General features: G+C 43.6%; 1 protein-coding gene across 1 annotated transcript in view; it reads left to right on the top strand.

Annotated features, from left to right (window-relative positions):
• The window catches only part of LOC124712317, a 66260-nt gene that overhangs the window by 15132 nt on the left and 36821 nt on the right, over positions 1 to 14307 (top strand). The window contains exon 3 of the mRNA XM_047242610.1: positions 4204 to 4661. Within this exon, the coding sequence (XP_047098566.1) occupies positions 4204 to 4661 (458 nt within the window). The remainder of the gene's footprint in view (positions 1 to 4203; positions 4662 to 14307) is intronic.

Below are 14307 nucleotides of genomic sequence, written 5' to 3' on the forward strand. Positions count from 1 at the left end.
AATTTAAGTCACCGTTTCATCGCCTGCTTTTATGGTTTCTTATCTTCTTCATGTGTTGTAAAAATTCTGTAGGCTGAAGATCAGCGTACTAAGATGCTGTCAGCCCGCCCCCTCCGGGGGGAATCGAAATTCAGTAAGGAAAAAAATTATTTCTTAAGGGATCCAAAAATACGGGAATCGCATGAGGAGACACCGGCCCTGTGTAGAGGATGTGTAAGGGCTTCCCAGAGAAACTTTTGCACCGTACTCGAAACAACCTATGTGCGTGCAGCAGAAACATTTTTGCATGAGGGCATTGACTGCCTTGTCTCACAGAGGGATAAACGTATTAACAGTTATGGCTACTACTTTTGAAATAATAAATAGTTACTTGCTTTTCTTCCATCTGTCTCATTTTCATTTGACTGGTCCTTATATGTGACACCACACTGGTGACTAGTCTTGCTGTGTGGCGTCCTCTGTGTGTACAGTTGTGTACCGTCTCTACCGGTCGGCACAGCACACTCCAAACTAATATCTTCAGAAAAGACCTCCTAACACTTCAATTTATTTTCGATCTTAATATATTTCTGTTTTTCAGAATGTCCGTACAACCTGGGAGGTCTAGGATTCTGAGATTTTTCGTAACATCATCTGGCAGACAGGAATTCTTCAGTAGCTCCATGCTTTTTCTGCTGTACATCAAAGTTCCGGTCTGTCCGAGCTCCTAGACTTCCCAGGTTGTACGGACTACCGAAGATCCATCCACAAGGATAATGTTCCTTTGAGACCTATGGTCAGTGAAATTGGTTCTCCTTCCTACAAGCTGGCCAAATACCTAACAAACTCCTATAGTCGGCCGGTGTGAATATCACATCAAAAACTCCCAGATGCTCATTGAGAAAATCAAACAGATTAGAGTTGGTCCAAATGACATTCTAGTCCGCGCGGATGCGGTATCGCTATTCACCAAAGTTCCTGTGGAGGACACTTTGAAAATGCTGGCGGATCTTTTTCCTCCAGAAACTATAAAGTCTTTCCGACATGTGATGACGATCACCTTCTTCTTGTATGGTAATAAATTTTGTGAAATGACGGACGGTATGGCGATGTCTCCATCACTGGTTAAAATTTTTTTGAGGAACGTGCATTAGATTCGGCTCCCCTCCGTCCATCCTTATTTTATCGTTATGTTGACGATACATTTATGATCTGGCCACACGGCGCAGAAGCTCTCGAACAATTAATGGAACACATGAACAGCATACATTCGAACATCCAATTCACTGTCGAGATGGAGAAGGAAGGAAGGCTGCCATTCTTAGACGTTTTAGTACAACGACAGGCGGACAGGCGTCTCGGCCACTCTGTGTACCGTAAGCTGACGAATACCGATTTATACCTTAATGCACAGAGTTTCCACCACCTTGTTCAGAAGAGAGACGTTTTGAACACGTTGGTACATAGAGCAAAAACTGTTTCTGACGAGGACCACTTGAAGTCCGAAATTAAACATCTGAAGTACTTGTTCCGAAATAATGGGTATGGTGCACGCGATATAAAGGCAGCGTTCTCCAAGAAAAGGAAACGTGAAAATGCTGCACACTCACAGGATGAAACACCGATTGCAGTTCTTCCTTTTTGTGGCGCTATTTCCAGCAAAATCGGAAGAGTCCTGGGTAGACGGAGTATAAGACCGATTTTTCGTCCTCCTAAGAAAATTAAGGAGATGATGATCACTGTTAAGGACAGTCTCGACCTCAGGGTCCCTGGATTTTATAATATCCGCTGCGAGTGTGGAAGCAAGTATATTGCTCAGACCATTCTTACCGTTTATGACCGTTGTGCAGAACACCAACGGCATATTAAAAATAGAGAACTGGAGAAATCGGCAATTGCGAAGCACAGCCTCACTAACAATCATAAAATACTGTTCCATGAAACAAAAATTTTGTCCCAGGCCTCCACATACTGGGATTCTGTTATTAAGGACGCTGTTGAAATAAGAATGAGCGAGAAGAATTTTAACCGTGATAGCGAATACTGTCTGAGCGGTGCATGGAAACGAGCGCTCGATGCAGAGAAGCAGCTGAGGCATTCCCTCCAAGGTTTACGTTCCAACGGAATTGGTGGCGCCACCAGCGCACATATTGACACCGTCTGCGACAGCAATACGTAATCGCCGACCAATCACAAGCCGACCAATCAGAAGCCATCCACGGGCTATATAATGGCCACAACAGGAGCAGTGAAGACAGTCAGCCGCTGCTGACGATGACGATGGAGGCTATCATCGAAAGCTTGAGATTTTATCCCGAATTGACGCGGCAAGAAAACCGAAAATGTTTTACATACATACCTCTGCTGTCACAAATGGTTGCTGTACACTACCGGCCATTAAAATTGATACACCTCGAAGATGACGTGCTACAGACGCGACATTTAACCGACAGGAAGAAGATGCTGCCATATGCAAATGATTAGCTTTTCAGAGCATTCACACAAGGCTGGAGCCGGTGGCGACGCCTGCAACGTGCTGACATGAGGAAAGTTGCCAACCGATTTCTCATACACAAACAACAGTTGACCGACGTTGCCTCGTGAAACGTTGTTGTGATGCCTCGTGTAAGGAGGTGAAATGCGTACCATCACGTTTCCGACTTTGATAAAGATCGGATTGTAGCCTATCACGATTGCGGGTTATCGTATCGCGACATTGCTGCTTGCGTTGGTCGAGATCCAACGACTGTTAGCAGAATATGGAATCGGTGGATTCAGGAAGGTAATACGCAACGCCGTGCTGGGTCCCAACGGCCTCGTATCACTAGCAGTCGAGATGACAGGTATCTTATCCGCATGGCTGTAACGGATCGTGCAGCCACGTCTCGATCCCTGAGTCAACAGATGGGGACGTTTGCAAGACAACAAACATCTGCACGAACAGTTCGACGACGTTTGCAGCAGCATGGACTATCAGCTCGGAGACCATGGCTGCGGTTACCCTTGACGCTGCATCACAGACAGGAGCGCCTGCGATGGTGTACTCAACGACAAACCTGGGTGCATGAATGGCAAAACGTCATTTTTTCGGATGAGTCCAGGTTCTGTTTACAGCATCATGATGGTCGCATCCGTGTTTGGCGACATCGCGGAGAACGTACATTGGAAGCGTGTATTCGTCATCGCTATACTGGCGTATCACCCGTCGTGATGGTATGGGGTGCCATTGGTTACACGTCTCGGTCACCTCTTGATCGCATTGACGGCACTTTAAACAGTGGACGTTACATTTCAGATGTGTTACGACCCGTGGCTCTACCTGTCATTCGATCCCTGCGAAGCCCTACATTTCAGCAGGATAATGCACGACGGCATGTTGCAGGTCCTGTACGGGCCTTTCTGGACTCAGAAAATGTTCGACTGCTGCCCTGGCCAGCACATTCTCCAGATCTCTCACCAATTGAAAAAGTATGGTCAATGGTGGCCGAGCAACTGGCTCGTCACAATACGCCAGTCAGTACTCCTCATGAACTGTGGTATCGTGTTGAAGCTGCATGGGCAGTTGTACCTGTACACGCCATCCAAGCTCTATTTGATTCAATGACCAGGCGTGTCAAGGTCGTTATTATGGTCAGAGGTGTTTGTTCTGGATAGTGATTTCTCAGGATCTATGCACCCAAATTGCGTGAAAATGTAATCACGTGTCAGTTCTAGTATAATATATTTGTCCAATGAATACCCGTTTATCATCTGCATTTCCTCTTGGTGGCCAGTAGTGTAAATAGCATAGGTGTCTAAAGAAGTTCATACAAGCTGCACGGTGCATCACAACGTCAGCATGGATACGCTACCACGTCTTGGTAGAGTCATAAACCTTTCCAGAGTTGCAGGTTTTGTCTGTGTTACAATTGAACGACACCTATACGTATATGTACATGGAAAACTGTAAGATTTCTTCACATATGATACACAGTATCGCCATGTCACCAGCTCAGCTACACTACCGTGTCGAGACAAAATCATAAATTTTTCCAGCTTTACTGTATTTGTCTGTGTCTAACTTGAACAGCCCTTATATGTATGTGTAAAAACTGTAAGTTATTAGGTCTGATGTAATAGGGATGTCGAATGTTGAAATCTGGACAGGATAAACGAAAGAATAAACAAATAAAAAATGTAGTTTTACGCAGGTAATAGGTTGGTAACACTGCTGTGTGTCGGCAGGTGTCGCACGTGGTTTGCTACATCTCGTGGGGCATGGCGCCGCTACTCAGCTCTGCTGTGGCCCCAGCGACCAATGGCAGCTCCTACGAGAACCGGGGCCTCCCCGTGGCCGCGTGGTTACCGGGAGTGGACGTGAGGGCCTCCCCCACCTACGAGGTAGTCTACGGCCTGCAGCTGTTGTTCACCACCCTGACCACGCAGTCCACAGTCTTTCTGGACAGCACTCTGCTGGCACTCATGCTGCACCTCACTGCAGAGCTGGAGGTCCTCAACGACAACATGGCTGCAGTCCAAGTATCTGCTGAGGTGGCAATAAACAGTTATCGACACGGCGATGATGGTGACACCAAAACAAGTAAAATGAACAGACAGATCAAAACAAGTGGAGATGGCAGCACAGAGGAGCAGATGTATGAGAAGATAGTGGAAAATATCAGACACCATCAAATAACTATAGCGTGAGTACTACAGGTAACTGCACCAAACTGCACCATTAGTCATGGCTCCTATTGAGATGATACGATATGCCATACGACACGTCGTAATAAAGGTCTTGTGACGTGATGTTTATCCATACGACATTCGTGTTCCCATTGGAGCGATACAACAAGAACAAGACTGCACAATTCATGTTTCTTCCTTAGCTGCAATCAGAAGCTCTTCTGAAGATAGCGTTGTTGTGGTTTACCATTACTTCAAGCTCAGGAAACTGAAGTAAAAGGAAGTACGGGATTCACCCGCACAGTGCTGTAAATACCAAATATAGCTCGCCTGTGATTTCTCATGAGCTCTCTCAACACAAACACAATTTCCATTAATTATTAGTTCTACTTAATGAGTCCAGATAGTTTACACTTTTTGGTGAAAGTAGTATTAGCTACTCCGATAAAGTAGGGCTGTGTCAGACTTTTCGTCTTGATATTTTTCCTGCTGAGTAGCTACTTGTTACGAGAAAGTAAATCAGTGCAAGTGTTTCGGTGACGTTAAAAATGCCACTATAAGAAGTTTAGGTTTAGTAGGACCACCTAGTATGGTAGTTAATGCAATATCGTAAATGAATAAATAATGGATACAAACTAATAAATTTGAGGTAGAATTTCCACGGCTCATCAGTTGATCAAGCTGGTATACGATTCGGTTTTAGATGTGTTCAGAAAAAACATTACTGGGTTTGAAGTGAAATCAATCACCGCTGATTGTTTAGCAGTGAACTCTGCACAAGTGCTGATGTCCTTTAACACAAGACATCTCCGCATAGCAGACAACAGCTTCATGCATGGCGACCTCATCACAAGCAACAGTATGCATCACGCAGTTTATTTGAGATTGAAAAGAGAGGTGTCTTTCCTTCCGGAATTAAAAACAATTTCATTATTTTAGCTACATTTCGTGTACATCAGTGTATGACCGCAAACCGTAAAGTCTCCAGCTGCTACATTTTTCACTGCAAAGTTTTCAGAATATGCGCAGTGATATACTTAATGTCGAAGTATCACAATAACTGTGGGCAGTTCATTATCAAGCTGTGATACGATAGTATAGGGTGCAAAAGAATTAATTTCTTTTACTCAATAGTTTCCTTGGAATCGAATGAGAGAGACTGCATAGCGGAGAGCACATGCGGATCTAAAAACGGAAGTTTTTAATTTTTTTACACAAAAAATGAAAGATTTACTGAGAAACCAGAGAGAGATACCGGTGTAGCTTTGCTTTATTTACATAAAGCAGTTTTTTTCGAAGCACATCAGATGACTTGAAATTTAGCTTTCCTCCCCCCTGTGTCGTAAGACACTGTTGTGTGAAGTAACCGGCATTCTGTGTTGCGCCGGGCGATACAACAGAGGTATGGGTGGATGTGATATGGCTGTCATCCATTGTGTGAATCAGTTAACTCGATTCCACTACGTTCCCATGCGCCCTACCAGTGTGGGTCGTTTCTGCGTCGTATCACAAGTCGCATGTCGTATCGTCTCAGTGAGAACGGCGCTTTCGAAATAGTGCACTGCAAAATAACAATACCGAACAAAAAATTTAGTCACCTCCAGAAGATGACATGCTAATGCCGTGTATTACCGTCTCTGACCTAGCTAATGACTTCAATTCGAAGAGAAAATGAGTCCAGTAGTCTCTTCGAGAATGCCACTTCCAACAGAACCTGCTCATTGATGATTAGATCCGACATAGCTATTAATCTGTGGAGATGTTGATTGTTACGTTTTATTCGGTGTTCCTACTAGCGATAGAAATTTGCTATACGATGACGACTGCCTGATTTAGCAGGTTAGTAGAGCTTCAATAGGTTGCCTGAGTAAAACCAGGAATGTAAGCATGCAGCCCATCGGTTGCCATCTTGGAAAACGGCAGTAAGGATAATGAAGATATAGAAGAAACGGCAATACTTGGCATCCGAGAATGTTAAAATAAACACCCTGGTTCACGTTCATAGCAATTTAAACGAGTAGGACATCAAGTCATCAAACGAAAGAAAGCAAAAAGAAAAACACCACAGAACCACCTCTTGCGCAAGCTATACTCTCCACAGACTGCCCGTTAAAAGCCTCATTGGCCTTCGGTGCATTCGCCACCTTCCATCAGCTGAAAAGTAACAAAATCGCGACTTGTCGAACCACAGTAGATGCCTCCAGTCATATACCAAATCTTTTCCGTGTTGTTTATTCACTGAAGACGTACAGGCTTATGTCCTGTGTGAGTAATCACGCATGTCGAATTGCCCGACTGCAAACTCCACAGCATGCAATTCCCTTCGCAACGTTCTGTGGGAAATTGGTTGAGATGGACCTGTATTCATAGGCAGCATTAATCCGTGTTTAGTTTGAAATCAACTGTCACTGACAAGGCGTTACACTCGGCTCTGGTACTAGTAGATCACGACCTTTTCTTACGCCATGTTATTTAACCGAGTGGTACATCATTCCTTGCAGACAAGTTCTGCAGTCCTCGTTGACACACTAACTAATCGGGCTCCTTTCTGCTAATAATAGCAAATGTCCCATTTTACTGCAAGTTACATACAAAAGACAGACAAATACTCTCATTTCACTGCCGTGATCTACTCCACGATGGAAGATCAAATGACCACAACGTACCGGCTCTTCGCCGTCCACACTGCTCAAAAGCGACTTGCATGGTATTTTAAAGGTTAGGCTAATATTTTGTCCGGTGAAGTCATATACAGGGTGGTCCATTGATAGTGACGGGGCCAAATATCTCACGAAATAAGCATCAAACGAAAAAACTACAAAGAACGAAACTCGTCTAGCTTGAAGGGGGCAACCAGATGGCTCTATGGTTGGCCTGCTAGATGGCGCTGCGATAGGTCAAACGGATATCAACTGAGTTTTTTTAAAAATAGGAACCCCCATTTTTATTGCATATTCGTGTACTACGTAAAGAAATATTAATGTTTTAGTTGGACCATTTTTTTCGCTTTGTGATAGATGGTGCTGTAATAATCACAAACCTATAAGTACGTGGTATCACGTATGCTATGTATGCTGCTCGGTATTCTGGACGACATCATCCAAGTGTCCGGACCGTTCGCCAGATAGTTACGTTATTTAAGGAAACAGGAAGTGTTCAGCCACATGTAAAACGTCAACCACGACCTGCAACAAATGATAATGCCCAAGTAGATGTTTTAGCTGCTGTCGCGGCTAATCCGCACATCAGTAGCAGACAAATTGAGCGAGAATCGGGAATCTCATAAACGTCGGTGTTGAGAAAGCTACATCAACATCCATTGCACCCGTACCGTATTTCTATGCACCAGGAATTGCATGGTGACGACTTTGAACGTCATGTACAGTACTGCCACTGGGCACAAGAGAAATTACGGGACGATGACAGATTTTTTGCACGCGTTCTATTTAGCGACGAAGCGTCATTCACCAACAGCGGTAACGTAAACCAGCATGATATGCACTATTGGGCAACGGAAAATCCACGATGGCTGCGACAAGTGGAGCATCAGCGACGTTGGCGGCTTAATGTTTGGTGCGGCATTGTGGGAGGAAGGATAATTGGCCTCCATTTTATCGATGTCAATCTAAATGGTGCAATGTATGCTGATTTCCTACGTAATATTCTACCGATGTTACTACAAGATGTTTCACTGCATGACAGAATGGCGATGTACTTCCAACATGATGGATGTCCGGCACATAGCTCGCGTGCGGTTGAAGCGGTATTGAATAGCACATTTCATGACAGGTGGATTGATCGTCGAAGCACCATACCATGTCCCGCACGTTCACCGGATCTGACGTCCCCGGATTTCTTTCTGTGGGGAAAGTTGAAGCATATTTGCCATCGTGATCCACCGACAACGCCTGACAACATGCGTCAGTGCATTGTCAATGCATGTGCGAACATTACGAAAGGCGAATTACTCGGTGTTGGGAGGAATGTCGTTACACGTATTGCCAAATGCATTGAGGTTGACGGACATCATTTTGAGCATTTATTGTATTAATGTGGTATTTACAGGTAATCAAGCTGTAACAGCATGCGTTCTCAGAAATGGTAAGTTCACAAAGGTACATGAATCACATTGGAACAATCGAAGTAAAATGTTCAAACGTACCTACGTTATGTATTTTAATTTAAATAACCTACCTGTTATCAACTATTCGTCTAAAATTGTGAGCCATATGTTTGTGACTATTACAGCACCATCTATCACACAGCGAAAAAAGTGATCCAACTAAAACATTAATATTTCTTAACGTAGTACACGAATATGTAATAAAAAATGGGGGTTCCTATTTTTAAAAAACGCAGTTGACATCCGTTTGACCTATGTCAGCGCCATCTAGAGGGGGCAACCATAGCGCCATCTGGTTTCCCCCTTCAAGCTAGACGAGTTTCGTTCTTTGTAGCTTTTTCGTTTGATGCTTATTTCATGAGACATATCAATGGACCACTCTGAATAGAGAGAAAGAGAGAGACAGACAGACAGACAGACAGAGAGAGGTAACAAAAGTCATGTGATGGCGATGTGCACATATACAGATGACAGTAGTTCCGCGCCGGCCGCGGTGGTCTAGCGGTTCTAGGCGCGCAGTCCGGAACCGCGCGACTGCTACGGTCGCAGGTTCGAATCCTGCCTCGGGCATGGATGTGTGTGATGTCCTTAGGTTTAAGTAGTTCTCAGTTCTAGGGGACTGATGACCACAGTAGTTAAGTCCCATAGTGCTCAGAGCCATTTGAACCATAGCCAGTAGTTCCGCGTTCACAAGGTATAAAAGGGCAATACATTGGCAGAGCTGTTTTCGTGCTCAGTAAATTCATATGATAAGTTTTACGGCGTGATTATAGCCCCACGACGCGAATTAATAGACTTTGTACGTGGAACATTCCGTTTCAGACACCATTAGGTAATTCGATATTCTGAGATCCACCGTGTCAAAATAGTGACCACAATACCAAATTTCAGGCATTACCTCTCTCCAAGGATAATGCAGTGGCCAACAGCCTTCACTTAACGACCAATAGCAGTGGCGTTTGCGTGAAGTTTTCAGTGTTAACAGGCAAGCAACACTGCATGATATAAAGGCAGAAATCGATGTGGGACGTACGACGAACGTACCCGTTCGGAGAGTGCGGCTAAATTCGTCGTTAATGGGCCGTGGCAGACAACCGACGCAAGTGCCATTACCAACAGCAGAGCCTCTCCTGGGCTCGTGACGATATCAGTTGGATCCTAACAATTGGAAAACCGTGACCTGATCAGGTGAGTCCCGATTTTAGTTGGTAAGAGCTGATGCTAGGGTTCTAGCGTGGCACAGATCCCACGAAGCCATAGACCCAAGTTGTCAACAAGGCACTGTGCGAGTTGGTGGTGACATCAGAATGGTGTGGACTGTATTTACATGGCCCTCTGCCCCAACTGGACCGATCACTGACTAGAAATAGTTATGTCCGGCTAATTGGATACCATTTACAAAACACTGTTGGAATTTTTACGAATGGCAATGGACCATTTCACCGGCCGACAATTGCTCGCGATTAGTTTGAAGAACATTCACGATAATTCGAGCGAATGATTTGGCCACCCATATCGCCCGACGTGGATCTTGTCGAACATATATGGGACATAACCGAGAGGTCAGTTCGTGCACAAAATCCTGGACCGGCAACACTTTCGCAGTTATGGACGGCTATAGAGGGAGCATGGCTCAATGTTTCCGCACGGGACTTCCAACGACTTGTTGAGTCCATGACACTCCCAGTTGCTGCAGTACGCCCGGAAAAAGGAGGACCGACACGATATTAGGAGATATCGCACGACTATTGTCACCTGTGTGTCATGTTAATAAAACAGCATCATTGAATCGTTTCGGTCACTCACACCACTAAAAATATCTAGGTTCACTGACAAGTGGCGCAAATGCATTACATCACAGGCTCACCAGATCTTTATACGCAAATACTGTACTTCTTTAGGGGAAATTACCTACCTCAGCCCAAATACCATCCAACAAACTGTGATCAAAACTGATACCTTATCACTTGTTTGACGAAATTAAAAACTCTACGAATGTCACCTACGGAATGTGGACGTACGGGGGGAATTTACTAGGACGTAAGTGTATATGATAGAATACTGAGTTTAGGAGGAGTAATATAAAACGGAAATCATAGAAGCACACAAAAATTAGAATATTCAAATCAGATTTTTGAGAAAGTTGTGTATAGTGAATATTCAGAGAAAAGGTTTGTGCAATACAGTATAATAGGAATCGGATGTCGGACAGCAGTCATGCAGTCGAACGAATGAGGATATATACGAGGTGTCTTTCTTAAGATACATTAGGCGCAGATTCTCTGGTGATACGGCTGATATTTGCAATTTTGATTTTATGATGTGCAGTTAAAGTTAACTCATACCAACCGTGTTTCCTATGATACTCAGTGTAAGCAGTAGACGTCGGTTTGTTTCTCGTTACACAAAAAATTATTCTTTAAACACTTAGTAGAACGGTGCCAGATTATTCTTGTGCGATGTTCAATTTGACGATATGTTTTAACAAGGACAGCAAAACTCGAAGAACAACCAGTTCTCCAGCAGCAACGGAGTTGCGTTGCGACCCTCTACTTACTTGACCAGAATGTCTACTGTTCCTGCCAGTGAACTTCACTAATTCCCTTATATCTAACTTCGACCTCTCCATTTTTCTTTTTAAGTTCTCTAACCAAACTGTCTGATTACTCCTCGAACGCCAGATTTGTTTTTCTCGATGACGGCATCCTCTTGAATAGCCCCCGCTCAGAGATAAGAATAGTGGCTTCGTTTCCAGAATGCTTTACCTAAGAGGATCCAATCATTACAGTGGAGTTACATATCCTCGGGATATATTAAAATAGAAGACGAATAGGTAACTTTCTAAAAATAGAAATGGAGGGCAGCAGAGGATCACATTGGTAAAATGACAAGGCCTAGTAGATATTAATGGATAACGTAGGTGAGATTGAATTTGCTTGACGACCGGAAAAAATACGCAAATGCAACAAATGAAGCAGGAAAAACGGATTACATACATCTAAAACACGAAATTCACAGGAAGCACAAAATGGGAAACAGGAATGGCTGGAGGACATACGCAAAGCTGTAGCAACATACATGACTTGGGGAAAGACAGACGCCACCTACAGCAAAGATAAAGAGACCTTTGGAGAAAAGAGAAGCAAGCGTACCAGCACCAAGCGCTCAGATGGCAAGTCAGAATTAAGCAAAAAAGTGAAAGCTGAATGGTGAAAGGGATATACTGGATGGTTATAACTAAACTTTCCTTTCTTCAACCAGTGTAGACGGAAAACTATTTCCGGTATGGATACCCAACTTTATAGGAATGATGTTCGGGCTATATGCCGCAGGATTTGCGTTTTTAGTAGTGTTAGTGTCATGACTTGCCATTAGACACCGGTACTGGTTCGGTGATATGTGGTTGAAACGCATGCATCATTGTGCATTACAGTTGCAGACAGTCAACAGGGGGGAGGGGCTCTACAAGGTGGAGAGGCCTCTCGTAAATAAGGCTGTTTAATAAAAAAAAAAAACAGTAATAGCGCAGCTGCTCGTCACGATTATCGACCCATTAAAGGAATATGGAGAGGTCCTCTTTCAGCACCGGAGAGAAAAAAGAAAAAAACGTGATTCGGAGTTTCGAATTAACTGGTGATTTGGGGAACTGTTATTGGCAAAGGTCGATGGCTCATTGTGCCACGAATTGTTGAAGAAATTACTGTTGCCATGGCTCAGAATGATGGCCGCAATGTGCTATCCTGAAGCAGTGCAAGAGCTGTGTCATGCCTGTTGAACGTTCCATGCCCCCCCCCCCCCCCCCGTTCGAAAATCGCTGCGACAGCTGTAAAATGGAATTTTTAGTGTAGTTTCAGGCTGTTGTAAATGCAGGTGGTTGTCAAACTATGTGACGTAAAGTTCATATAAGCGGAACAACTCTGAGAACAATGCTATAGACAGAGAAGGGGAAATACGTAAATATGAGATGGGAGCCTTGATACTGCGAGAAAATTTGACAGAATACTCAAAGACCTATACGGAAATAAGGCCCCTGACGTGGAGGAGTGGAGGACATATCTTCAGAATGCGCTTGTGACAGCCAAAATGGTTCAAATGGCTCTAAGCACTAGGTCTGAGGTCATCAGTCCCCTAGACTTAGAACTGCTTAAACCTAACTAACTTAAGGACACCACACACATCCATGCTCGAGGCAGGATTCGAACCTGCGACCGTAGCAGCAGCGCGGTTCCGGACTGAAGCGCCTAGGACCGCTCGGCCACAGCGGCCTGCAGCTTGGGACAGCCAGTCATGACGAAACTGTTCTACCAGGTGTGAATTATACAAAATGAACTAGAATTCCATCGACAATGATTCGGAGCTTGTTCATAAACATTTTCTGAATATTTTTATATAAGGGAGCTGGGGTCTCCTGTGTCTCATTACATAGTGATAATGTAATTAAGATTTATTCTGCTTCGTTAACAGAATTCTCTTTGTTTCTGCGAAAATACTTTTAAAACAGTGGAAAAGCCTGTAATACGCAATCAGCAAAACACAGTAGCACAAATGGATACGATTATTGATGGGTGCTTATGTACAGATGCAAAACCACTGTGATGTGGCTGCAGTCACTGCGGGAACAGATAAGCATAGTGTCGCCGTACGGCTTTTCCATCGTATTCAGTGAACGCGTACACGAGGCGCATATCGATTAACCCCTCATCACTTATTTACATGCTACTGTGTGTCATTGTTAAAATACAGTTAACACTGTCAGAAATACGAAGCCGAGACAGAGGCGAGTGGTACTGAACGCAAGTTGGCTTTACTGTTGTACGTGAATGGGTCAAGTTTGTTACCAAACAAGACACACAGCGCATATCTTCGACACTTGCAGTGTTGTGCAGAGATTTTCAGTGCAATACCAATATAAGCGATAAGAAATCAAACGAAATGTTATTAAAGATAGCATTAAGAGTAAATGATACGTTGGAGCAGATTTGTGCAGTGTTGCAAAACTTTTTAACAAGCATTTCACAACTGTTACTACAAAGGCTCGATTGTCAGATTCAGTAGTAGATGCTGCCATGGAGTACCTCAGCCCAATCATTACAAACAATTTCACTTATATAAATATGATCCTCACTACACCAGTAGAAGTAATGTCCACCATAAAATCTTTAAAATCAAAAAATTCTAGTGGTTAAGATAAAATATCTACAAAGTTAATTAAAGAGTGTGCTTCTGAGTTCAGTAACTATTTAAGTAACCAGTCGTTTATAAGTGGGACATTTCCTAAACGGTTAAAATATCCCGAGGTTAAGCCTTTGTTTAAGAAAGAAGATAAGGAAATACCGCCAAATTTCTGTACAGTTTTACTTTTTCGAGTATTTTAGAAAATTGTAGAAAGGTGACGTATAATCGGATTCTTATCCATCTGACGACAAATAAATTATTGTCAAAGTCGCTGTTCGAATTTCTAAAGGGTTCTGATACTGGGAAGGCTTTATACACATATTGTGAGAATGTACCGGGTGGTTATGATAAAACTGACGGTGTTC

The sequence above is a fragment of the Schistocerca piceifrons genome, chromosome 8, assembly GCF_021461385.2.
Source record: "Schistocerca piceifrons isolate TAMUIC-IGC-003096 chromosome 8, iqSchPice1.1, whole genome shotgun sequence".
In the NCBI taxonomy this organism is placed as follows: Eukaryota; Metazoa; Arthropoda; class Insecta; order Orthoptera; family Acrididae; genus Schistocerca; species Schistocerca piceifrons.